Source organism: Hemiscyllium ocellatum, chromosome 5 (genome assembly GCF_020745735.1).
Source record: "Hemiscyllium ocellatum isolate sHemOce1 chromosome 5, sHemOce1.pat.X.cur, whole genome shotgun sequence".
Classification (NCBI taxonomy): domain Eukaryota; kingdom Metazoa; phylum Chordata; class Chondrichthyes; order Orectolobiformes; family Hemiscylliidae; genus Hemiscyllium; species Hemiscyllium ocellatum.
Window position 1 is genome coordinate 80,296,915 of NC_083405.1, and position 25,663 is coordinate 80,322,577.

At 36.9% G+C, this 25,663-nt stretch overlaps 2 protein-coding genes across 9 annotated transcripts in view; one reads left to right on the forward strand and one right to left on the reverse strand.

Moving 5' to 3' along the window:
• kat2b (K(lysine) acetyltransferase 2B) overlaps window positions 1-25,663 on the forward strand; it is a 100,222-nt gene that overhangs the window by 69,418 nt on the left and 5,141 nt on the right. The gene's annotated exons all lie outside the window — the stretch shown is intronic.
• LOC132815756 (shugoshin 1-like) overlaps window positions 2,826-25,663 on the reverse strand; it is a 34,794-nt gene continuing 11,956 nt past the window's right edge. For 7 of the 8 annotated variants that reach the window (XM_060824907.1, XM_060824910.1, XM_060824909.1 and 4 more), the window contains 8 exons: window positions 24,479-24,649; window positions 24,203-24,393; window positions 21,133-21,239; window positions 17,740-17,879; window positions 15,085-16,011; window positions 7,943-8,188; window positions 7,049-7,232; window positions 2,826-3,315 (listed from right to left, as the gene is read on the reverse strand). In XM_060824907.1, coding sequence (XP_060680890.1) covers window positions 3,165-3,315; window positions 7,049-7,232; window positions 7,943-8,188; window positions 15,085-16,011; window positions 17,740-17,879; window positions 21,133-21,239; window positions 24,203-24,393; window positions 24,479-24,626 — 2,094 coding nt within the window. In that variant the 5' untranslated portion in view covers window positions 24,627-24,649 and the 3' untranslated portion in view covers window positions 2,826-3,164. The remainder of the gene's footprint in view (window positions 3,316-7,048; window positions 7,233-7,942; window positions 8,189-15,084; window positions 16,012-17,739; window positions 17,880-21,132; window positions 21,240-24,202; window positions 24,394-24,478; window positions 24,650-25,663) is intronic. The other variant, XM_060824912.1, reaches the window with a different exon arrangement.

A 25,663-nucleotide genomic window follows, 5' to 3' on the forward strand; every position in this document is an offset into this window, starting at 1 on the left:
TTTTGCTATTGAAATAACATTTGAATCCTATTGTTAAATTATATATTAGATACGCATTTGGACTAGTGGAACGTTTCAAGTTCATTCAAGATCTGGTGTTAACGTTCATAATTTGAATGTAATTCAGTCGAAGTAAGATTCCAAAGCAAACTAAGACTTAAGATGCTATGATCCAAGCCTGTGTAGGTTGTGTTTTCCACCAATATTATGGATGCCAGCCTTAATTGGTGGAAAATATTGAACATAAATAAGTCAGATCATTTAACATCAATGCTTTTATTTAGTAGTTAAAACAAAGTAATTTGAAATGTTTATTTTATTTTTCATAAAATCATCAGTAATACAAAATTAGAATGTTAAAACTGAGAGACTAACATAGAGGTTTTCTAAATGTTTCCTTCATTCATTTTGAGGGGAAGGTAGTAGATTTTGTGCAATATTGTAAAACTTCACTTTTGTGATTTTTGTAAACTTTTGTACTTGCTGCCGGTACAACAAATGTCCTTTGTAAAATTAATATATTGTACCAAGATAAAAATAAATGGTGTAACTTTCAAATTATATACTTGAGTACAAGATATTGCTATATTTAGGTGCTTTGTATTACAGAACCTGAATATTGCTGAAACAAAAAGACATGTTAAAAACACACTTATCAGGACAGATGCAACAATACCAAATTTTAGAGAGAATAATAACTTGTATCACATGAGAAGAGGGTGTTGATTTGTTGGTAAGTGGACTCTGATTAGTGTTAGGAGAAAGTGAGGACTGCAGATGCTGGAGATCAGAGCTGAAAAATGTGTTGCTTGAAAAGCACAGCAGATCAGGATGGTAAACACTGATTAGTGTTAACCTCGAGAATGCACCAAAGAATAGCCATCGCTTATGCTTTTGTTTAAATTTAGAAACAGGAAGTTACCACTGATTGAGGCAATAGTATGGGGAGTGCAGCAGGGAACAGTCACTGCTTTGCTTATGTTTAATTGAAAAAGGTGCAGTTCTTGGATTTGGTCTTCTTGCAGATATTATCCTAGACGTGACTATGGCAAGCATGTAACTAAACTACATTGCAATGCATACTGACTACCTTAAGCTGGTTGTTAATATTATTGTTACCATATGTATTTGGAGTTGTGCAGTAAATGCTGTACAGTCATAGAATTAGTTTCCAATATTGGTTCTCTTAATTTGGGTCACTATCTCCCCCCACTCAAACATCCAATTTAACAGGATGGCATATTATTTTTTCAACTTTGATTTTTAAAATTCAGCCATTATGTAATATTATCCCTATTATTTTTCAGCAAACTGGTATTATTATGTCAGCTATCACAGGGCAGGACAATATCCAAATAGATACTATAAGATGACACTGATGGCATCTGCTAAAATGGACTGCAGGCAAGATTTAATTTGTACTAAGAATAATGAAGTGGTGAGTTTATAAGGGTGTCGAAATAGAGTACAGATGCTTCAGACTACCTAAACACAGATTTTCACACTTCCCTGCAGTTATCCAAAACTCAATGAAGAATGTAAAATTTGCAATTCATGTTAGCTTTGGACATTAGAATTTAAGGCATGACTATTAAGTGTAACTTAAATAACATGCTAAACTCTTGCTTTACATGATGACACATGGACAGAAATTGTTGTCTACCATAATTTCCAGCTGTTGGTACTGCCAATTTTTAGGAATATATATAGAAGATTTAATTTACAGCTTGTCTTCTAATGAATTCCATTGAGTTAATCTGCATTTTGTTTTTAGAAGATTCAAGGAGAAACAATAAAAGAGGTCCAGACAAACTGAAGTCGCAATTTTCTTACTCTCAAAACTTACTAAAACATATTACATAAGCATTCACCACATTGATTGTCCTTTAGCAGATTAAGTGCTTATATAGTTCAGATTCTGCTCATGAGTGGAGTTGGTATCTGATGCAAGCATCCAGCATTTCATTTTCTATCCATTGAAATGTTGCATATCTCAATGTCAGTGATGGAAAACTCAGGATTAGATTCCATTCTGTTTGCTTATATAGCAAATGGTAGCTTCCCGATCTTAGAGGTTACATGTTTCACATAGCAATATTCTTGAGTCACTCATCTGACCCCTCAAAACAAATACATTTAGTTAGCAAATTGACATAATACAATACTTACCAGATACTTGAATGGATCACGACAATTGGATCTTTCCCCTCTCTCTCCAAGTTCCTCTGCAGCCCAGATGAAATATCCTGAACCTGAGCACTTTGTGCTGGACTCCTGATCCTAGAAGTCAATTTATTCTTTTAAACAAATTCTTGTAAATGAACCCCCCCAAAAAAAAAGCAAAAAAGCACCTCTTCCCCTCTGCACCAATTTCCCACACTGCCTCCAAATTCCCTGAAAGATGTCCTCACTTGGCTGTAACCCCTCCTTCCTGACCATGCAAAGCTTACTGATCATGTGTTTTCCACAAGCACCTCCCACCCCCATTTAAATGGAGCCGACTCATGCTAGTTAAGCTTCAATAGTAATTATTGAAGGTGCTATTTCAGTCCCCATATTGTCCATAACTACTGGCTTTCAATTGAGAATTTATTGATTCATATGTTGGAGCCCTCAGGATACATAGGTAAGGTCCCTACTGCAACAGTAGGCCACCTGCTTCAAAACAGAAAAAGAATTAAGGCCATTTCAGGCTTCGAGTGACTGCCACCCTCCCAACAAGATACAGGAGTCAATTTGTGTTTGACATTATAGCTGACAGTCCATTCAAAATTTAGAAAAGTTTTGATGAAAGAAAACAAAGACAAAAGTAACAAGACAAAACAAAATTTTAAATATGATTTATTCAGATGCTTCACAATGTGTTCAAGCAATTCTAAATACTCCAGATGCAGCCTCAGGTGATGTAATCATGTGGACATTTCATATAATCCAATGTTATTTGACGAGTATTAGTATTTTGAGGACAGAAATCTGACATTGTGCAGGAATAATTAACCAATTAAATAAACTTGTAGATCATATTTATTAAGCTTTTCTTGAGCATCTAACTACATGTGTAAAAACTCTTCCCATGAAATAGGTTTGAAATTTAAAAAATACAATAAATGATTAAACTTCAGAGTATCATGATCCCAATACAATTCATATTTAGTAAAAAAAACTTAACGGCAGCCAACAAATGCCTCATTATATCTACTCAGCGGAAATGACTTTTCCCCAGATTTGCGGATACACGCATTGTTCTTTCGTTGTTTGAATATTGGTGAATTCAAAAATTGTGTGTCAGTATACCGGTCTCCTCTCCGTAATTTCCTGTTGATTAGAACAAATCTTTTATTAACATTTAAAGTTGGGATTAGGGAAATGGATTAAGACAAAACAGGAAGTTAAATAACTGAAGGCATCCCTAGTTAGTATTTGGAATATTTATCACTACTGTGTTTCAAGGAAATTCAAAGGAGGTTTAGGACAGAGGAAGAGGTTTTTGGAATGAATTTCACCTTCTGAGCCACATCTTGGGCACCAGTTTGATCAGTCTTGAGTCAAAATTACAAAATCTAAGAATTGGATTTCAAACATAGTTGTGCCAATCCGTGGAACCAGTCTGAAGCTTATCTATCCTACATTATTTCATTTTCATCCATATGTTTATCCAATGACCTGCCAATTTTAAGGGTGTTTAGATGGTCAACTACTGTTGCAGGTAGGGCATTCCACGCCCCTACTACTCTGAATAAAGAAACTACCTTTTATGTCTGTCCTATATCTATCACCCCTCAATTTAAAGCTATGTCCCCTCATGCTAATCATCAACATCCGAGGAAAAAGGCTGTCAGTGTCCAACCTATCTAACCCTCTGATTATCTTATGTTTCAATTAAGGCACCTCTCAACCTTCTTCTCTCTAATGAAAACAGCCTTAAGACCCTCAGCCTTTCCTCATAAGACCTTCCCTCCATACCAGATAAATTGCCCCTGAACCCTTTCCAAAACTTACACATCCTTCCGACAATGCGGAGTACAAAACTATTTGCAATACTCCAAATGCCGCCGCACCAGAGTTTTGTACAGCTGCAGCATGACCTCGTAACTCTGAAACTCAATTCCTCTACTAATAAAAGCTAACACACCATATGACTTCTTACCGATCCTATCAACCTGGGTGGCAACTTTCAGGGATCTATGTACATAGACACCAAGATCTCTCTGCTCATCAACACTGTCCAGAATCTTACAATTAACCCAGTGCTCTTTATTCCTCTTGCTCCTTCTAAAGTGAATCACCTCAAACTTTTCCACATTAAACTCCATTTCCCACCTCTCAGCCCAGCTCTGCAGCATATTTATGTCCCTCTGTAAGGTGAAACATCCTTCAGCACTATCTACAACTCCACCAACCTTACTGTCATCCGCAAATTTACTAACCCATGCTTCTACGCCCTCATCCAGCTCATTTATAAAAATAACAAACAGCAGTGGACCTAAAACAGATCCTTGTGGTACACCATTATTTATTGAACTCCAGGATGAACATTTCCCTCAATCACCACAGTTTGTCATCTTTCAGCCAGCTAATTTCTGTTCCAAACCATTAAATCACCCTCAATCCCATGCCTCCATATTTTGGGCAATAACCTACCATGGGGAACCTAATCAAATGCTTTACTAAATCCATATACGCCACATCAACCTGTTTCATCACCTTCTCAAAGAACTGAGAAAGACCCTTCACAAAACCGTGTTGACTATCCCTAATCAACTTATTTCTTTCTAATGATTATAAATCCTATCCCTTATAAACTTTTCCAATACTTTACCCACAACTGAAGCACGGCTCACTAGCCTATAATTACCAGGATTGTCTCTATTCCCCTTCTTGAACAAGGGGATGACATTTGCTATCCTCTAGTCTTCTGGCACAATGACAACAAAGATCAAAGGCAAAGGATCTGCATTCTCCTCCCTGGCTTCCTAGGGAATTCTATGATAAATCCCATCTGGCCCAGGAGACTTATCTGTTTTTATATTTTCCAGAATTGCTAACACCTCCATGCGAACCTCAATCCTGTCTAGTCTAGTTGCCTGTATCTCAGTATTTTCCTAGACAACACTGTCTTTTTCCAGTATGAATACAGACAAAAAATATTCATTTAGCACTTCTCCCATTTCCTCAGACTCCACGCACATCTTCCCACTACTGTCCTTGATTGGCCCTAATCGTACTCTAGTCATTCTTTTATTCCTGACATACCTATAGAAAGCTTTAAGGTTTTTGTTGATCCTATCTGCCAACAATTTCTCATGTTCCCTCTTGGTTTTTCTTAGCTCTCTCTTTAGGCCTTCACTGGCTTACTCGTAACTCTCAAGTATCCGAACTCAGCTTTCACATCTCACCCTAACATAAGCCGTCCTCTTCCTCTTGTCAAGATATTCAACTTCTTTAGTAAGCCATGGCTCCCTCACGGGACCACTTCCTCCCCTGCCTGACTGGTACATACTTACCAAGGACACGCAGTAGCTACTCTTTGAATAAGCTCCACATTTCAATTGTGCCCATCCCTGCAGTTCCCTTCTCCATGATATGCATCCTAAATCTTGCCTAATCGCTTGAAAACTACCTTTCCTCCAGCTATAACTCTTGCCCTGCGATATATACCTATCTTTTCCCATCGCTAAAGTCAACAGAACAGAATTGTGGTCACTATCACCAAAGTGCTCACCTACCTTCAAATCCAATACCTGGCCAGGTTCATTACCCAATCCAATGTTGCCTCACCTCTTGTTGGCCTGTCTACATACTGTGTCAAAAAATCCTCCTGCATACATTGGATAAAAACTGACCCATCTAAAGTACTCAAACTAAAGCATTTCCAGTCAATATTTGGAAAGTTAAAAATCCCCCATAACTACCCTGTTACTCTCACTCCTATCAAGAATATCTTTGCTATCCTTTTCTCTACATCTCTAGAACCAACTGGAGGTGTATAGAAAACTCCCAATAGGGTGACCTCTCCTTTCCTGTTTCTAACCTGAGCCCATACTATCTCAGGAGATATGTCCTCAAACGTCCTTTCTTCCACCATAATACTGTCCTTGACTAACAATGCCACACCTCCCCCTCTTTTACCATCTTCTCTGTTCTTACTGAAATATCTAAATCCTGGAACCTGCAACAAACATTCCTGTCTCTGCTGTATCCATGTCTTTGAAATCGATACAACATTGAAGTCCCAGGTACCAATCCATGCTGCAAGTTCACCCACCTTATTCCAGATGCTCCTATCGTTGAAATAGACACACTTCAAACCACCTTTTAGCTTGCTGGTGCACTCTTGCGACCTTGAAACCATATTTCTGACCTCACTACTCTCAACCTCCTGGACACTGGAACTACAATTGAGGTTCCCAACCCCCTGCTTAATTAGTTTAAACCCTCCCGAAAAGCATTAGCAAATATCCCCCCCTCCCCCAGGATATTGTTACCCCTCTGGTTCAGGTGAAGACCATTCTGTTTGTAGAAGTCCCACCTGCCCCAGAATGAGCCCCAATTATCCAGGAGTCCAAAACCCTCCCTCCTGCTCCATCTGTTGCCATATATTCAACTCCTCTCTCTCCCTATTCCTTGCCTTGCTAGCACATGCACGGGTAACAAACTGGAGATAACAAATTTTGTTCGTTCTAGCTCTAAGCTTCCACACTAGCTCCCTGAATTTCTGCCTTAAATCCCCATCCCTTTTCCTACCTATGTCATGAGTGCTATGTGGACTATAACTTGGGGCTGCTCCTCCTCCCCCTCAGGGATCCCGAAAACATGATTTACCTTACACAGTAATGTATCCTCACACACTGGGCAATTTTACTATTGCAGCATTGACAGAGATAAAAATGTGATAAGTGCTCAGAAAGAAAGAATGTTAAGGGTGTATGAGGAAAAGGATGGTAAAATGTGAAATAAAGTAGATAATTCCAACTGAAAAGCCCAAGACAGGTTAAATGATTTCTTAATGCTGTATTTTCTATAATGTATACGAACAAGTTCAACTCACACCAAGAGACTGGGTTCCTTGTAATTTACAGTCATGGTGCATCTCCGTTTACGAACTATTGGCGAAATTGTATTCATTCTTTCTAACAAAGCAGGACAGGACATCTTCTTTTCCTTGTTTTCAGAAGGTAGTTTTGAAAAATTGGTGACATCACACAGACTGAAGCGAGGTTTAAAGTTCTTTCCTGTTTCAATAATATGAAAAATTAAATGGTATATCTGAGATACAATTCCTTTCTTACAAAACAGGAAACTACAAATCAATTGGTTGATATGTTCTCTGACTTCACACATCTTTCTAATGGATATTTATAGTTTTACCAAACATCTTATAAAGTAAGCTGTCTTAGAATATTACTAACAATATTTTTCATTTTGTCTTAACTTGTAATTTAAATTTACTAGACTATGTATAGCAGGAAGGAGAAAATTATTAGACTTGAAATAATTTAATGCTCCAAGATCTGCTCTGAATTTTTAAAACATACTCACTTCTTAGTGAAGTTCTACCATATAATGCACAATTACATTAGAGAATGAACATGTCCACAAACAATATCCATCAGAATTTTTTTTTTAAATTGAAGTTTAGAAGTGCAAATACTGCATTTAGCAGAAAATGCCAAAAATCAGCACCATTTGAAAGGACAGATCAATACCACCAAAGTAAATTATATAGGAAATGTTAAAATGTATATATACTTACAGACATGTTCAGCTCAAGGAATTACATTGCTATGTGGGCAAATTTTAAATGCTTTATATTCAAAAGTGATCTTAATGATAAATGAAACCATAATAACTATGTCCAAAATAAATCTTAAGTGATGCTTATTGTTGGTAGAAATTAGTTTTGCTCAAACTAATATGTAACAGCTTCTGAAAATATCCATACTTGGTGTTTTAAACTTGTCTTTATTCTTCATTGTTGCATTCTTTCCTGCACTTTCTTCTTGCTGTAGGAGCATACATTTCTTCAGTACTGGTTTGAGATATTCAACAGTGTTGCTTTCTTCAGAATTTTGAAAATTCTCTATATTTTTATGTTTGATAGAAGGGCTTTCTGGCTCATTATCTGACTCAGTTTGGAACTGGAAATGCTGTGCAGCTGTTTGAGAATGTTCCAACAAATTTATTTTATCTAATGAGCAAATAAGACGTATTAACACATTAAGCATTAGAAACTAAAAAATATCTTGAGTTTGTCTTAAAAGATGTCGGGCCAAAAGGGCCTAATTCCACACTGTAAATAATCTAATCTAATCTGAAAAGTTGACATTCAGCATGCCAACAGATCACCCATTTTCTTTCTATGTTGGAAATAAAATCTTAATAAACAAACATTTGACTTTGACCAAAGTGTTAAATTGAACCCCTGAGAAATGAGCAACCTTTATATATGCATTAATTTTCCAGAATCAAAGCTCACCATTTATGATCTTATTTGTAGAACGCCACCAGCAGAATACAATGACAAGAGGTTGTGCTAGAGAATTAATAACAAAAAAGTTTGGACTAATAATCCAGAAAATCTTTTTAAAAATGTTATGATGCAGGTGGACATTTAACACATCATGCCTACAGAATTCTGAATGAATATGATTTATTGCCATTGTCCTGCATTTTCCTGATAACCATGTGTATTATTTCCATTTAAATAGTTATCAAAGACCCTCTTGAATTCTTCAATTGGAGTGGTCTCCACCATACTTCCAGGCAGTGTATTCCAGATTCTAATTACTCACATTCATATCTTTTACATATTACCTTATATCTCTGTCCTTTTGATCTCAATGCTTTAAATAAGGGGGTACAGTTTCTCCCTAGCTCCTTCATTTTGAAAGCTTTGATCAAACATTCTCTTAGCCTTTTCCTTTTCAACAAGAAGCGTCCCAACTTTTCCAATATAACTTCATACGGAAGGCTCTCCACCCTGGAACCATTTGTGTAAACCTCTTCTGAGTTCGCTCCAATGCATTCACATTCTTCCTAAATGTATGGCATGCAGAATTATACACTTCAGCCAAGCATTCACATTCTTCCTAAATGTATGGCATGCAGAATTATACACTTCAGCCAAGATCTAACTAATGTCTTCTATAACTTCTTCGTAAACTTCTTACTCCCATACTCCATGCCCCTATTAAGAATGTTGAGGATACTGCTTGATTTATTAATTTCTTGCTCTACATGCCCTGCTAAATTTAGTGACATATGCACACATACATCCAGGTCATCGCTACCTTTCAAGACAGTGACCTTGAATTTTTATTCTGTAACTCAATGCTCTATCAAAATATATTCACCTGACATTTCTCTGCATTGCACATCATGTCACTTATCTGCCCACCCCACCAACTTCTTAATGTTCTTTTGTATATTAGGAAGAACAAGGGACCCCAAATTGTTTCCTGGGGAATTCCACTAAAAAAAAAATCTTCCTCCAGCGTTAGAAATATCAATGATCCATTATTCTTGGCTCCCTATCACTCAGCCAATTCTGTATTCATGTTGCTACTATGCTTCTTATTCCACGAGCTAAAACTTTCCTGACAGGTCTGTTGTGTGGCACTATTAAAAGCCAAAAGCATTATCCTTGAACTCTGATGCATTTTCAGAAATAAAAACACAAGTTGGTTAAACATTTTCCCAAAATTAGGCTCTTTTTAGTTAACCGCAAGACTTCATTCTATCCCGAGAAAAACATTTCCTGACCCCCTGAAGTCGAACCAACTGATCAAATTGTTGGGCTCATCTTTACAACCTTTTTCGAACATGTCCAATTCTACAGTCCTCTGGCATGTCCAATTCTACAGTCCTCTGGCATAACCCAATTCTAAGGAAGATTAAAGCATCGTCAGTGCCTCTGCAATTTCCATTCACTTTCTTCAATATCCTTGAATATATTTCAAGTCCTAGTGCCTTACCAACATTCAGAACCAACTGTGACGATGTTGTTCCTTTAATAAGGTTATTCTGTCTTTGTTTTTTTATTTTCGGAGGGGTCGTAAAGCCAGAGTTGCCAAAATGTCTCAACTGGCTACTTTAATAATGGCTAACAGATGCTGCCAAATTAATAATCAAAAAAGGTTTTCAGGTTTTTGTTTAGAAAATACTTGAACAATGAAAGGGAAGTGGCCAGTTCTCCCAGTTCTGGGTTTTTTCTAGCTGAAAATGTGTTGCTGGTCAAAGCACAGCAGATCAGGCAGCATCCAAGGAACAGGAAATTCGACGTTTCGGGCCAGAGCCCTTCATCAGGAATGGGTTTTTTCTAGTTTAGGTTAGTTTTAGCTGGGGACCCAAAACAAAAGCTCCATGCTGATCCTCTCTCTGACATCTCTCTCCTGTAAGAACCTGTGTTTGAATTCACTTTTTCGCCAAGGGTTTGGTTTATGAGAGGTTGCAGGAAATTGGAACAGCTCTTTGTTAAGTTGCACTTTCACATTGGTTGGGTTTTCAAATAGTTATGTTATTCTAAATTCGGTTTTATTTTGTTTGTGTGTAAATAAATTCTGGTTTAGTTTAAAATAGAGTGGTTTGACCAGCTGTGTCGCTCCTAGAATATTAATCCTACAGCCGCTTAAAACAACTGGAAACGTTAGGGCCTGGGCTGCCTTCTTAAAATGTTTTGAGGGTTCTGGCCTGGTCCATAATACAACCACTAATACAACCTCATTTTTATTTTTGAGTTTAACCCTGTCACTGTGGTCCAAGCAGCATCTCTTTCCTTAGTAAAGAGAGTATTCATTTACCATGTTTAAAAGTACGAGGGGGTTCACTTTGCAAGTAACAAGATGAGGAAGAACACAAGGAATAGCAGGACACTAGAAAGCTGAGAAGTGAGCGATTTTCAAACCCTTTTTATTGTGAGAATGGTGGGAATGTGGAATGCACTGCCCGGTGGGAAAAAAAAACAAAGTAGAGTACTTGGATGAGCACTTGATATGTCATAAGCAAAAGTGAGGACTGCAGATGCTGGAAACCAGAGTTTAGATCACAGCGGTGCTGGAAAAGCACAGCAGGTCAGGCAGCATCCAAGGAGCAGGAAAATCGACGTTTTGGGCAAAAGATCAGATGAAGGGTTTTTGCCCGAAACTTTGATTTTCCTGCTCCTCAGAGACTGCCTGACCTGCTATGCTTTTTCAGCACCACTCTGATCTAAACTTGACATATCATGACATTCAAGTCTCTGTGCCAAGTGCTAGAAAGTGGGATGAGTATAGATAAGTCAGTATAGACTCAATGGACCAAAAGGCCTCTCCTGTGCTGTACAAACTCTATAACATTAGCCACACTCACTGCCTCCATATTCCTTTTCTTTTTAAAGCAACCACACTCCTTTTATCCACCTTTTTACTGTTTATCTCACAACTGTGCTCAAACCATCTCCTCTGCAGAATTAGATTTTCTTGCCAACCTTCAGTTTCAGTCAGTTTGGTTCTTTCCCCATTGAACTGAACTCTCCATCAGTTAATTATTCTCTAATTTTTTTTTCTAACACACCTTTTGATACAATGATTGCTGTCCCCTAAATGCTTCCTCACTGATAATTGCTTTACTTAGCCATGCTTGTTTCTAAAAAAAATAGATCTAACAGCACATCCTGAATTTGATTTGATTTATTATTGTCACATGTATTTAGGTCTGGTGTAGTTTTGTTTTGCATGCAGTACAGGCAGATCCATACTGTACAAAGTGCATAAGGGTATTACAACAGAGTTAGGAATACAATGTTACAGCCTTTTTTTTGGACTGTCAGGTACCAATACAGAAATTTCTGCAGAATACAAATCTAGAAAGGCTTGTCCCTCCGCTACCACTATGTCAGCAAATATTCGGGTAGTTACAATCCCCATTATAACTAATGATGATGTAATCACCTCTCTGTCATTTCATTGCAGATTGACTCTTTAAATCTTCCCATCAGTTGGTAGTCTATAGACTACATTAAGTGATTTAATTGCACCCATTATATTCCATATTTCTAGCCAAATCTATTCTGTTCTTCTGGGACATTCACTTTCTGAAACATTAAAATGCTTTCCTCAACTGCATAAAAGGGAGGCTATGACCCAGTTGTATTATCCATTGCCTGTTAATTTAGAGACACATTTAACGCTGTGAGGACCTGGCTTCGAATCCCACCACAGCAGATTGTTGAATTTGAATTCAATAATATTTGTATTTCACCATTCATTGTCAGAAAAAAAATCTGTAAACTACCATCCATACCTAGTCTGGCCTACATGTGACTCCAGATGCAGAGCAATGTGGATGACACTTAACTACCCTTATCCAACAAATGAATAAATTAAAATAATTTGTTTAAACTAACAATTGTTACCACCCTTCCCCCTCTTTCTTTCCCCCATCCTTTTCTGAACAAAGTTCCTTTGTGACCAGAAATATTTAATACCCAGTCCTGCCCTTCCCTTGAGGAATGTCTCACTTATAGTCATATCATCTACAGGTCGTACTGCTATAACACACTTTGTTGGCACGATTGACAACTGGGAACACTGTTTCTAAAGCGTGAACTATTAAAACATGTGTTATTACATTGCCAACACCAAGTTGTTTCTAAAGGATTATTTTTCTCTAATGCAAGGTTGCAAAAGAACATAACCATAACGTTACAGAACAACTACCTGTACATGGCAATCTGCACTTTAATTCATGAATCTTATCAACCATACTCCATGCATTGACATGCACGCAGTGTAAGCCTGATTTAGACAGTATTTATTTCTTCCTTTTACAAATCTACCTCTTATTTTAATGCTATCCGTTTCTCCCAGTGTTTTGAGAACCTTGGTATTACTCCCTAATAGTCTCTTGGTTTTTCACCGTATTGCAAAGTTATAATAAAGATTCCCACTATGCCCCTAAATGGAAAAAGCAGTATTAGCAAAATGCTCACAGGAACTCATTCCTGATTTTGTTCAGGTACAACTGTCCTGTTTGTACAGGTACAATCTCCCCAAAGCCAGTCCCAATGTCCCAGGAATTCAACACCATCCTTCAAGCCATGAGTTGATCTGCCTTATCCTATTCTTGTTATCTCCACACCACTTTTGCAGAGCTAGCTTGCAAAGAAACAAGATCAGATGACAAAGACTAGTTTCCTAATACTGACATACTCTCCCTTTCCAACAGCCACAGTCTGCTAGGATGGGCAGCACATATTTTGCAGAATACTTGATGCCATAGCACAACTTGTTTTGGACAAGTTAATTGAAGAGAAACATTCACACGGAAGCTATAAAAGGGGTTCTTGGAAAATTGCACACAAGAGTTGCACTGTCAAACTGAGACATGAGAAAACCTCACTTCATATGGCTGAGTCTCAAAGGTATTATCTCCTCTGAACAAACTGGTGAAACTCATGTTTCCTGTTGGCAAGTCCAGACCCACGACTACATCCCCTGGTTTATGTTGGATGTGTTCATGCAGATCTTTTTGTGCTCAAATCAGAATGAACATTGATCTCTGAATACATCACACTTGAAACTTAAAATTCTAACTAATGTCGTGACAGAAACTTGTGAGCAAACATTCTTTTCAAATCAGAAGGTGCACAGGTTCAAGTTCCATTCCAGAAACAGTAAATAGAGATCAGAATTCTACTAGTCAGCCTGACAATCAATCAGTTGGATATTTGCAGTAGTAGTGTGGATGCCTCAGTCCTAATATATAAGTTGTGGAAGCCTATAGGGTGATTATACCAGAACAAATGGAAAAGTCCTATGAGCTGGAAGAAAGATTGTTATAACACAAAAGGACTAATCACATTAATTTGTAACAGTCTGCTGCTCAAATTTTAAGATCTTATTTTTCATGTTTAGATCTTTAGGTGGATAAAATTATATTGAATTTGATGTTACAGCTGAAATCTCAGTATTGTTATGGTGCAGACATGAAATGACAGCTGAAAGAAAACTAGATTTGAAGAGCTCAGACAAGCTTGCAGATTTAAATCAAAAGGGAAGTTCTAATGCATTGCTAGTATGACATATTCACAACTAGGGTTATAGCAATCTCTCCCAAATACTGCCCAAGGAAATGATCTGACAATGAGGCACTTGCCATTTCCCAAGACCATAGAAGGTTCTGAAAGCAGCTAGTAAACAAGAGAAAGCTTTGAATTATCATTTTACTTTACTCAAAGAAAATTTTTAACATCAAGATAATTGATGTGCCTTTATCTGAAAATAACTGATGCATCCCACTGACACAAAATGGGTTTACAGCAGAATGTTTCTTTATTGCATATATCTCTGCTGTTTTTAGTCTGAGAGATGGTAGGCTGTAGCTGCAACAGCTTGAAAATAGTGAATCTGCCAGAACCAACAATAGGAACAGTAGATTTGAGGAATTATTTCTATGGGACAAAGTGCCAAGATGCATGTGAAGCCTGTGCTCAGAATAAAAAGTCCAATTTAAGAGAAATTATACATTGCCACATCTCTTTCTCTAGTTTTACTAGGGAAATCAGCAATGTAAAACCTCACAGACAGGATGGGTCTTGAAGTCAAAGTTTCAGACTGGGAAATAAAGGAGAATCAGAGTAAACACGAGATCAGAGATGTACATTACTTTGGTTCCAGAAGGATTGAAAAAATGAACAATAAACTGGGACGTAAAGATGAGTTCTTAGTTGAAGTTGAAAGTAGAACAGAGACAATTATGTTCATAGTGCTTTCAAAAAGAAAACAGAAGTTTAAACTTTTAAAATGTAAAATCTTATTGCGTGGCCTTTTCAGTTATGAAATCACACCCCATCTTATTTCCATATTAATTTTAACATTCATGCTTTTTGTAGAAGCAGCTATTCCATACTCTCAACCTAGGAAAATTCATGTCTAATACAAAGGAGGAAGATGCCTAGCATCATTGAACTCCACCCTTTTTGCATATATGTTTCATCCAGGAAATTAACATTTCTAAAAGACAAAAGGAGAAAATTGAATCTTAGTTTTCAATGCACTAGATTAAATGATCAGTTGATAGAAACAGAATAAATGAACATATACTGACCATACTCTGACGTTTTCAGCAAGTTAGACTGTGCTATTTCATTTTGCTTGATTTCCACTCCAGATTCTTTTTTGAGTGTTGAGTCTTTTCGGAGAATTACTGTTCTTTGGCTTGGCCTGGTTATTACAGCTGTTGGTGTTTCACTTTTAGCTTTACATGCACTCCATGATTTCTTAAGTCTTTTATCAGCAGGAGGTAGATAAAGACTATCATCCAAATCATCATCTGAATTACTCTCTGAACCAATACTGCTTTTAGTAGAGTTTACATTCTCACTGGAATTTGGCTCAGGTTTTCTACGGAAAGGTGTAAGATGAATACTTTCTTCATAATCAAAATTATATGTATCACTACAATCAAGAATCATTTTTCTCTCTTTGCCAGCACTTCCATTGCTTTGACTTCCATCTCTACTTTTTGATCTGGCTCTAGTTCTTACTTGTTTCACATGCTTACTTAAAGATGTACTTTTATTTCTTTCCATTACCTTTCTTCTTCTTCCCCTTTGCTCAACTTCCTGTTCTAATTCTGAAATGCTCTCTGAATGTTTTGAATTTACAACTTCAGTGTTCCTCACACTGCTTGCAAACTTGGTTTCAACTTTCTCAGAATCCCAGTTGTCCGACATTTGCACCTGATTTGGTTCAGTGCTTTCTATTTCAGTTCCTTGACTACAATCGAGAGAATTGGGCACATTTTCAAAAGGTTTGACATTTGTATCAAACTTGTGTTCTTCACTTGTGGACGGTACCTCTGTACAATTTTCAAAAGTGGTGAATAAATTGAAGGCACTAATTTGAGCATGGAAAGATGAGCTTCTCCTTCCAGATTGTCGCCTAATGGAAACCCCAGCTGGCACTGTATCCATTCTCTCAAACAATGCATCATCCAGTGGAGCTACTAAATGGGCCGAGTCTTGACTTCTCCCTTTTGAAATAGAATACAAATAAAACTTCAATGGCCATCAGCTTTTTACACCAAAAAGCTTTAAAGGCAGATCAATGCCTTATTTAACCTGTTGGAAAAAGCTATATTCCAATTATTAGAAGGCTCATAGTTCCTTGAAAGTGGAACTGCAAGTAGATAGCGTAGTGAAGGTGGTGTTTGGTATGCTTGCCTTTATTAGTCAGTGAACGGAGTATAGGCATTGGGAGATCATGTTGCTGCTGTACAAGACATTGATTAGGCTACTTTTGGTATACTGCATGCAATTCTGGTCTCCTGCTTTAGGAAGGATATTGTGAAACTTGAAAGGGCTCAGAAAAGACTTACAAGGATGTTGCCAGGTTTGGAAGATTTGAGCTATAGGAAGAGGCTGAGCTTATTTTTCCCTGGAGTGTCAGAGGCTGAGGGGTGACCTTATAGAGGTTTACAAAATTTATGAGGGACATGGATAGGGTAAAGAGACAAGGTCTTTCCCATGGGCGGGAGTCCAAAACTAGAGGGCATAGGTTTAAGGTGAGAGAAGCAACGTTTTCATACAGAGTAGTGCATGTATGGAATAAGCTGCCCGAGGAAGTGATGGAGGCTAGTACAATTACAACATTTAAAAGGTGTGTATATTAATAGGAAGGGTTTAGAGGGATATGGGCCAAATGCTGGCAAATGGAACTAGATTTATTTAGGTTATTTGGTCAGCATTGACAAATTGGATGCTGTACATCTCTAGGACTCTAACTTTCATACTAAGATTGATTATATAGGATGTAAGAGCTGAGCATTTAGAAAGACATAAAATGTCAAGCAGAGTCAACATGGTTTCATGATAAATAAATCATGCCTGACAAACTTAATATAGGAGGGAACATTCAAGATAGATAAAGAGGAAGCAGAATATGTAATATATTTGGAATTCTAAAAGGTGTTTGATAAGATGCTGCACACAAGGCTATTTATTGAGGTAAGAGTCCACGGTGTTGGGTTAGTATGTCAGCATGGACGGAGTAATGACCAACTAAGACAGCTCAGAGAAAAGGGGACATTTTCAGGATGGCAACCTGTACTTAGTGGAGTACCATAGGAATTAGTACTGGGGCCAAAAATATACTATATAACATATTCAGATGAAAAAGGTAAGTGAATGTATTATAATTATGTGTGCAGACGCCAAACATAGGTGGGAAGACAAATAGTAAGGATGATACAAAATCTATACTTACATTAATTCACTTAATGTTTCAGTTAAAGTCATACTTTTCAGGAATGCAACTACAAAGTTGAAAAGAAAATCTTCTGACCTTAAACTGGTCATTTTCTACAGACTTCCCTTTGAAACTTCCCCTCAAAATAATATTACATTTTTCATTAACAAGATGGAATAGTTTTTTTTAAAATTGTCTGCTTTTACAAAGGTAGAGATGCGTATGTGGTTCAAAATCAGAAATTGTCAGAAAAACTGAGGTCTGGCAACAACTAAGGAAGGCGAGTGAGAGAGAAGAGTTAACATTTCAGATCCAGTGACTTTTTTCAGAACTGAACCTGAAATGTTAACTTTGCATTTTCTCCACAGATGTTGCCAGGTCTATTGAGTTTTTGCAACAATTTCTGATTTTGTTTCTGATTTCCAGCATTTGCAGTTCTTTGGTTATTTGTTGGGTATATGGGTGGTTGAAAGCACTTATTACTAACAAGCAAAACTTAAATAAATGGTTTTACCTCTGGATATGCTTTTTAATGAAGGCTGTGTCTCCATCATATTGGATAACAGTGTTCTACTCGCTTCAGCTGTAGTGATCTCAGTATTTTCAGGAGAATGAATTCTGGAGTTTTCCAAGGAAGCTTGCATCTCAGCATCCCTAAGAAAGGCAATTTTGTTTAATACAGATGTTTAATATATAATGTAATTTTGCAGCTATTTTAAATTTAGCAAAGTAACTGTAACAAAACTATTGCAGAAATCAAAGATATTTACAAAATTTCAGTCACACTTCTGCTATTATTTTTCATACAAATTATCTTATGTAGAACAGAGGCCTGGATAATTCAGTTGACTGGATGGCTGGTTTGCAATACAGTGATGCCATCAACAGTCATCTCTCTAATGAGACTGCAGTCTATGGTCCGGTAATTGGCAATTTTACCTTTTACTGTTGTATAGAACCTCTCAAGTGCTTTCCCAATATTATTTGGTTATTGTTTCTGTTTATTTAATATATTTTCCTATACTGCAACAGTGAATACTCTTGAGAAGTATGTCAAAGTCATGAAAAGTTCTATATAAATGCAATTTGAGTTTATTTATTTTCCTAAATAAGAGTCAAAGTCAAATATTCCACTCAATTTATATGCTTGATAGATTATTCTATGCCTTACATTTTTGCTTAAAGCTTGTGACCACAAGGATAATTTCTCAGTTTATCTTCACTAGTTTGTTCCTTGTAAGAAAAGTCTTGAATCTTGTACAGTATTTTTATTCTTTGTTTTGGCTCATTATCAAAATATAAATTCTAATGAAAGTGATGACAAATAAACAAGTCTCTGTATAAAACAAAATCTTGGTCTTAAGTGGATTTCCCCATATTTCCCAACTATGGAAAACATTAAGCATTTTGTATGTTTCAATTAAATCATCTCTCAATTCTGCAAAATTATTGAGAACAGGCCCAGTTTCCTCTCTTCATAGGACAGTTCTGCAATGGTATCCCATCAATCCTGTTACATTTATCCTCAAACACTCCACCATACTAGCAGTATTAACATTATACAATCTTTTTCACAATACTGGTTGACACAAATGTCACAAAGATGACCAAAAATCCAAGTTAATTACTTGGAAGCAGCAAGAGATTTCTTTAGTGCTTCAAACACTTCAAAAGCTAGAAATGGGGAAAAATTCATTGGTTATGTTCACAAAGGCTGCACTAGCTTAATCAGCATCTGGTGTCATTTAGTAACTTTACAACAGAAACTAATTTTGTGCATTACTCATGGGAACTCTCCTTGAAACTGTAACATGAATTGTGCAATCAAACTTTTGTTCATATCATCTTACGATTGATGAACACCACAACATTTATTTCTCCAGTGAAGATGGTTGAAATTAGCCAGAATCATTATGCATCACCTTTCAAACCAATTTATTTATCTCAGATTAATTAAATATAAGGATTATCTTTTAAAATATTTATAAATTCAAAAATAAGTTTGTGCAAGCAAAAGGCATCACAAAACTGTTTAAGATGTGCAGGGCACCATGCAAAAAATATGAAAAAAAGACCATAAACTTTAGTCATCTGTGGAGAGAGAAACATTTCATATTTTAAGACTTCATTTCCACAGATCCTGCCAGACTGCTGGCTATTTCCCACATTTTGCTTTTAATTCAGATTTCCAGGGTCTATGGTATTTTGCTTTTTATTACACCTTATTCATATTTCAACGAAATAATATGAGTGGAAATGCTATCAAAACAATGACCAGACACTCCTTAAAAAATGGGAAATAAACAGCAGTCAGTAATTCATTTCCGATTCTATTGGATCCTGATAATTGGTGCTACGTGCTCAGGCACAACCACAATTGTTACTATTGTTTTACTGGTCTGTAGATTGCCAATCTTTTGTGCCACATCTATATCTTTTAGCAAATTCATAGTAAAACTGTGATTAGACTGTAGCTAGACTGTTTATTTCAATTGCCTTCTAATGAATTATCTTAATGGCAAGGAAATCACTGTTAGATATGTATTGATGTCCATGTTTGATGAAAACTTGACTGTAATTGAATCATCACAGAGAATATTGCTTCAATATACACTGTTCTCACTGTGGGGCAACACGGTGGCTCAGTGGTTAGCACAGCACCAGGGACCCAGGTTCGATTCCTGCCTCGGGCAACTGTGTGAACTTTGCACATTCTCCCCATGTCTGCGTGAGTTTCCTCCAGGTGCTCTGGTTTCCTCCCACAATCCAAAGATGTGCAGGTCGGGTGAATTGGCCATGCTAAAATGCCCATAGTCTTAGGTGCATTAGTCAGGGGTAAACAGAGTACGGGATTAGGTAAGGATGGGTTACTCTTCAGAGGGTCAGCGTGAACTTGTTGGGCCAAAGGGCCTGTTTCCTTACTGTACGGAATCTAATCTAATCTATCAATGAATAAAATTGTAAGGCCCATTGCTCTGACATTAATTTCAGGTCAATTTTAAAAGCAACTAAAATCTCTCCAGATTGAAAAAACGCTGATATAAATCAAACTGCAATGTTAAAACTTCTCTGGAAATACCTTCCAAATGAACTACCTTTACCATCCAGAAGGATAAGGATAGCAGATTACAAGAGAATACTCCTAACTCCCCTGACTTGGCACATATTGCACCATTCCCTGACTGTTGCCAGGTCAAACTTCTGGAGCTTGCATTCTTGCAGCACTGGGAGTGCACCTACAGGACATAAACAGCAGTTTTGCAAGGGGTGCTCACCAGCAAAGGTGAGTGTGCCTTGCCGGCAATGCTCACAGCTCCTGAAAGAATTTTGAAAAATGACAGAAGAACTTCTGTCAACACAAGCAAGAAACCTGAACTGCATGACAACAGCAGCAATTGGGAAGAGCCCAAAAATCCTGCAAACTATCTGCACATGGTGACAGCTGTCCTAAGAGACTGTGAATAAAGACATTTTATTCTAGATTTCAGTGACCAGCTGTGGAAATACAAAGATTACTACTGTCAATGATGCACTCTAGTAATTACAATTACTAGTGAATCTGACAGAAATGGCAGATAAAATTCCATCAATCTAAAATCTAGTCACATTATTCTGATGGAAACATCATTTCCTGCCTGTCCATAAAATCAACACTTCACATCCATATTTGCAATGCAGAGTGTCACCAATAGCATGGGTTCAATTCCCGAATTAGTTGAGGTTACCATGGAGGCTGCTCCTTCTCAACCTCTCCTCTCACAGGAGGTGTGGTGACCCTCAGATTACACCAACGCCAGTCATATCTCTTTAATGAGAGCAGAGTCCTATGACCCAGTTGGACTACAACAACTTTATGTATTTCTACCTTAATTCTTTCAAGCCTGGAATTAAAAAAACAAATACTCACTGATTGAAGAGTTCAACAGGTGAAGAACACGATGGTATGCACTGTGGTAAGTCATCACCCAAGTTGCTTAGATCCTCACCTATAGAATCAGAAACGAGTTTCAAACGCTGGGGAAAAAAAAATACATTTTAGGTGGGAAACCAATACTTCAAATTTTACATTTCTCACTGTGAACTATAACTTCCTGATGACTGTCTGATTGACAGTTTTATCTACATTTACCCAGAATAGGCAGCAAGCATATGAAACTTATGTTTTTAGAGTAAAATGTGAATACTTCAGAGGAAGGCCAACAGGTGTGGAGCTAAGTATATTACCCAAAAAGGATTTGACTGAAGAATTGAAACATTCAAGGACCCTATAACTCGTGTATAAAATATGAAAAAGATAACTTCATACATCCGCCAACTATATTTCTATACATTAGAAACTACAAAATTTCTGTGAATCAATTGCATAGATACCTTAAAGAACATCCGGACAAAGTCAAAAAATGCAGCATCATGACATTGCCATAAAATTCTGCAGACTAGGGAAATTAATGTTTTATCACACTAAGCCTTTAGTCCAATGGAAGACACCATTTCTCGAAATAAATTCTTATCAAAAATTCTTAGAAACAATGTATACCAGGAATACAAACTTGTGATAATCAAGATTTACAAGAACAGCTCTGTTGCCTATTCATGGCTTCTACTATTTGATCATATACAAAGTTACTTCAGCAAAGGGCACCTATGTCTTAAAGTGAATACAATAATAATACTGTTCATTTCACTGTTCCATGTACAATTAAGTGACAAAGTAAGATCACATGTTGCTAAAACTCGACTGTTCACTTGTAGAAAACCAACTCCATAGTGCAAATAAGACAAAATCATACTGTCTGCATTTCCTTGGTCGCAGCTCAAAAGATTCAGAGATTCAATAATACATCGGTTTCCCTCATTTTGTTTGAAAAGCAAGAAAGGAAATTTCAGTCTGCATATACATGCTATATTTACCAAGAATCAATTTTTCCAAAGACCCTGTAGAGTCAGAGATATACAGCAAGGAAACAGACTCTTTGGCCCAACTAGTTCATGCCAATCAGATATCCTAACCTAATCTAGTCCCATTTACCAGCACTTGGCCCATATCCCTCTAAACCCTTCCTATTCATATACCCATCCAGATGCCTTTTAAATGCTGCAATTGTACCAGCCTTCACCACTTCTTCTGGCAGCTCGTTCCATACATGCACCACCCTCTATGAAAAATTTGCCCTTTAGGTCCCTTTCATATCTTTCCCCTCTCGCCCTAACCCTATGCCTTCTAGTTCTGGACTCTCCCACCCCAGGGAAAAGACCTTGTCTATTTATCCTATCCATGCCCCTCATGATTTTATGAACCTCTTAAGGTCAGCCCTCAGCCTCTGAGGCTACAGGGAAAACATCCCCAGTCTATTTTGATACACAAATTGTTCAGTAATTTGGTACATTAAAATACCTGCACACTTAATTCAATTAATATAAATCTTGCATTTTTAATAGTGAATTCCAAGAACTTTTAAATAAAAAACAAATCATTATAAGGAAACAAGTCATAACTCTGATTTTTTTTTGTAAATAAAACTCTTCTTCAAGTGGGAGTAACATGTTAGCGATCTTGAGAGAGATCTGGAACAAATGTATTTCAATTTTTAATTGCAATTAAATAAAACATGTTGCACATCTATCTGTCATTGGAAAAAACCAAGATCCATTCCTAAAGAAGCAGTGGCAGAAAATCGCAAGGAGATTATGGATAATAGTAATATCACATTACTAGCAATCCAGAGGCTCAGGCTCTGGTGCAGACTTCAAATTCCAACACTGAAGCTGACGGAATTTGAATTTAAGTTATAAATCTGGAATATCAACTAGTGTCAGTAATACTGACCATGAGAATTGTTCTTTAGGCAAAATGTTTGCCAATCTTAACTACCTGCACGTGACTCCATATCCACAATAAGATCGACTCTTAACTGGCACTCTGAAGCAGCTGAACAAGGCACTTCAAGGGCCATAATCAATGGCCAACTAATGCTGGCATTAACTAAAGCCCACATCTCATGAAAGATTGAAAAGAAGCAAAGAACGAACAAATGAAAATGCACCTCAAGCGCTTTTGATCATTTTACTTAACCAGGGAAATACTTGCACTGCAAGTTCAGAAATGGTTCACTACACTGATTCTTAAGATAAGGATTGTCTCTTAAAAGAATGGTTGAACGCATTGTATCTGTACTCACTGAAGTTTAGAAGTCTGAAAAGTAACCTAATTTAAACTTTCACAATTCTGAGGGAGGTGAGAATATATATTGGAAAAAAACATGTTGCCATTTATGGGAAGATCTAGAACCAATGCTACAATGTTTCCCATTTTTAGACTGACATGAGGAGAAATTTATTCTCTTAGAGGATTATCAGCCCTTTGAATTCTCCTCTATAGACGGCCATGGAGGCTGGTTAAATTGAATATGTTCAAAACTGAGTTGAACAAATTTTTGATTGAAAATGAAGTCAAAGATTTTGAGAAGGCATGCAAGAAATTGGAGCTCAGCCTACAATCAGATAACCCATCAACTTGCTGAAAAACAGAGCAGACCAAAGTACTGAATGGCATTCACCTGCCTCTATTTCCTAGGTTAAAAATACTGAGCAGTGAGTCCAACACACAGTAATCTCAACAATTGTGTCTTCAGACCATTTACCATCTGTGCAGCAAATGACCCAAGAAGCAAAACTATGGTAATATCTTTGGGGTATTCCAGGAAAATCTCAGCACAATTTTCCTTGCTGCAAATTCCACCACCTGTTCAAATATCAAAAGTCAGCCACATGATACCATGCATCAATTTCATTTTTGCCCTTGGAAACCCTTTACGTTCATCAACATTTGCACATTTTATTGAGAAATACACATTTGGAAGAGTTTTAGAAATACTTCATCAATGAAACAAACAGTTTAAGGTATTGTTATGAAGGTACTTATTTAATGCAGTCAATGAAAAAAATAAAATTTAATGGGTTTAGTTTTGCTAATGTACCTCAAATTGCTCTGGGAAATGTTCTTCAAGTTTCCTTTTAAGCATGAGAATGTAGAACATCATTACTTGGCGTTCTCTTTTCAAGGATAGTATGACATCATATGCTTGCCTCAGTTTCTTCTTTTCAGCTTCCAGGGATAGAGCTAGGTTGTGATTGTTTGTTTGGATATTTTTTATAAAAGAGCTTTTACCTGTTGAATTTAAACAAGTAAAAAGTGAAAAGGTTTGTATAAAACTAAACATTAAAGTTCAGTAGAAATAAAACTGCTTACTTACTCAGTACTTTGTTTTTCATTTTTGAGGTCAAGATTTGTTTACCCCTGTTAACTTTAGTCTGATTCTGATTCCGTTTCTCTTTCATTCGCTCCTTGATAGCTTCCAGATTTTCCTGGAAAGAAATCTTTTGACCTCGTTCAATGGCCATTTTTCTCCTTTATTCTTCAATAGCTGACAACATAAAAGCAGTAAAGAAAATAGCATCTGAGTATGTGAAAGCATTAAATAAGAAAATACCACTGTTCATGATATCCTCAATAATCCAAACCTATCTTCCTTGTTGTACTAAACACAGAAATGCTCAAACATGTTTCCTACAATTTTTTTTCACTTAAATCTTAAAGTTTGGATAGTAGGGCAAAGGAATGAGAAAAACACAAGTCAGAGACAGAACAGATTTCTGCTTCAAAGAGGAGATAGTGAAAGAGCTGGGGGTTCAACCTCTTTTGAGCTTCATAATAAACGGTAATTTTCAATCAACCTATTCAGATGAGTTTTGACAACCTTCTGGAGCAGGTGGGGCTTGACCCCAGGCCTTCTGACTCAGAATTAGAGACATTCCAATGCACCACAAAAGCCCCAATTCGTATTTAACTACTTCAGTATGATTAACTGAGTGACTCCATCTTCTTATGTGAACTTCCTACAACTAGCATTTTACACCTGTTCACATTTCATTCCTCTTTGCATTTGTTTAAGCTCTTAAATTCTGTAATCAGGCTAGCCTCTTCTGAATTCATCAGTAGGACCTACAACTTAACCCACTTTGCACCAGCGCTCACGTAAAATGGTATTTCAGAATTGTAACTCATAGAAGGATGCCTTTTGGCCATTGTGCCTGCCCCAGGCCTTCCAACAAGCATTACCTACTGTCAACCTTCTGCTTTGTCCTCATATACTCATGCATAATTTCTATCCAAATTATCATTCTCTTGAGTAGCTTATGTTGCATTTATGAATAGTACAACTTTAACTTCATCAGATTTTCCAAATTCAAACCAAAGCGAAAGCTGTAGTTAGGTTTGGTAGTACCTTCCTCTGAGAAAAGAGGAACACCATATAACCTGAGAGTTGAAATATTTTACACTGGCAAATTTCTATGCCTAAATTAAATATTAAAAATTATTTAATTTCAAAAAAAAACATGCTAATCTTCTACTTACATCCAATTTGCAACCTCTTCCA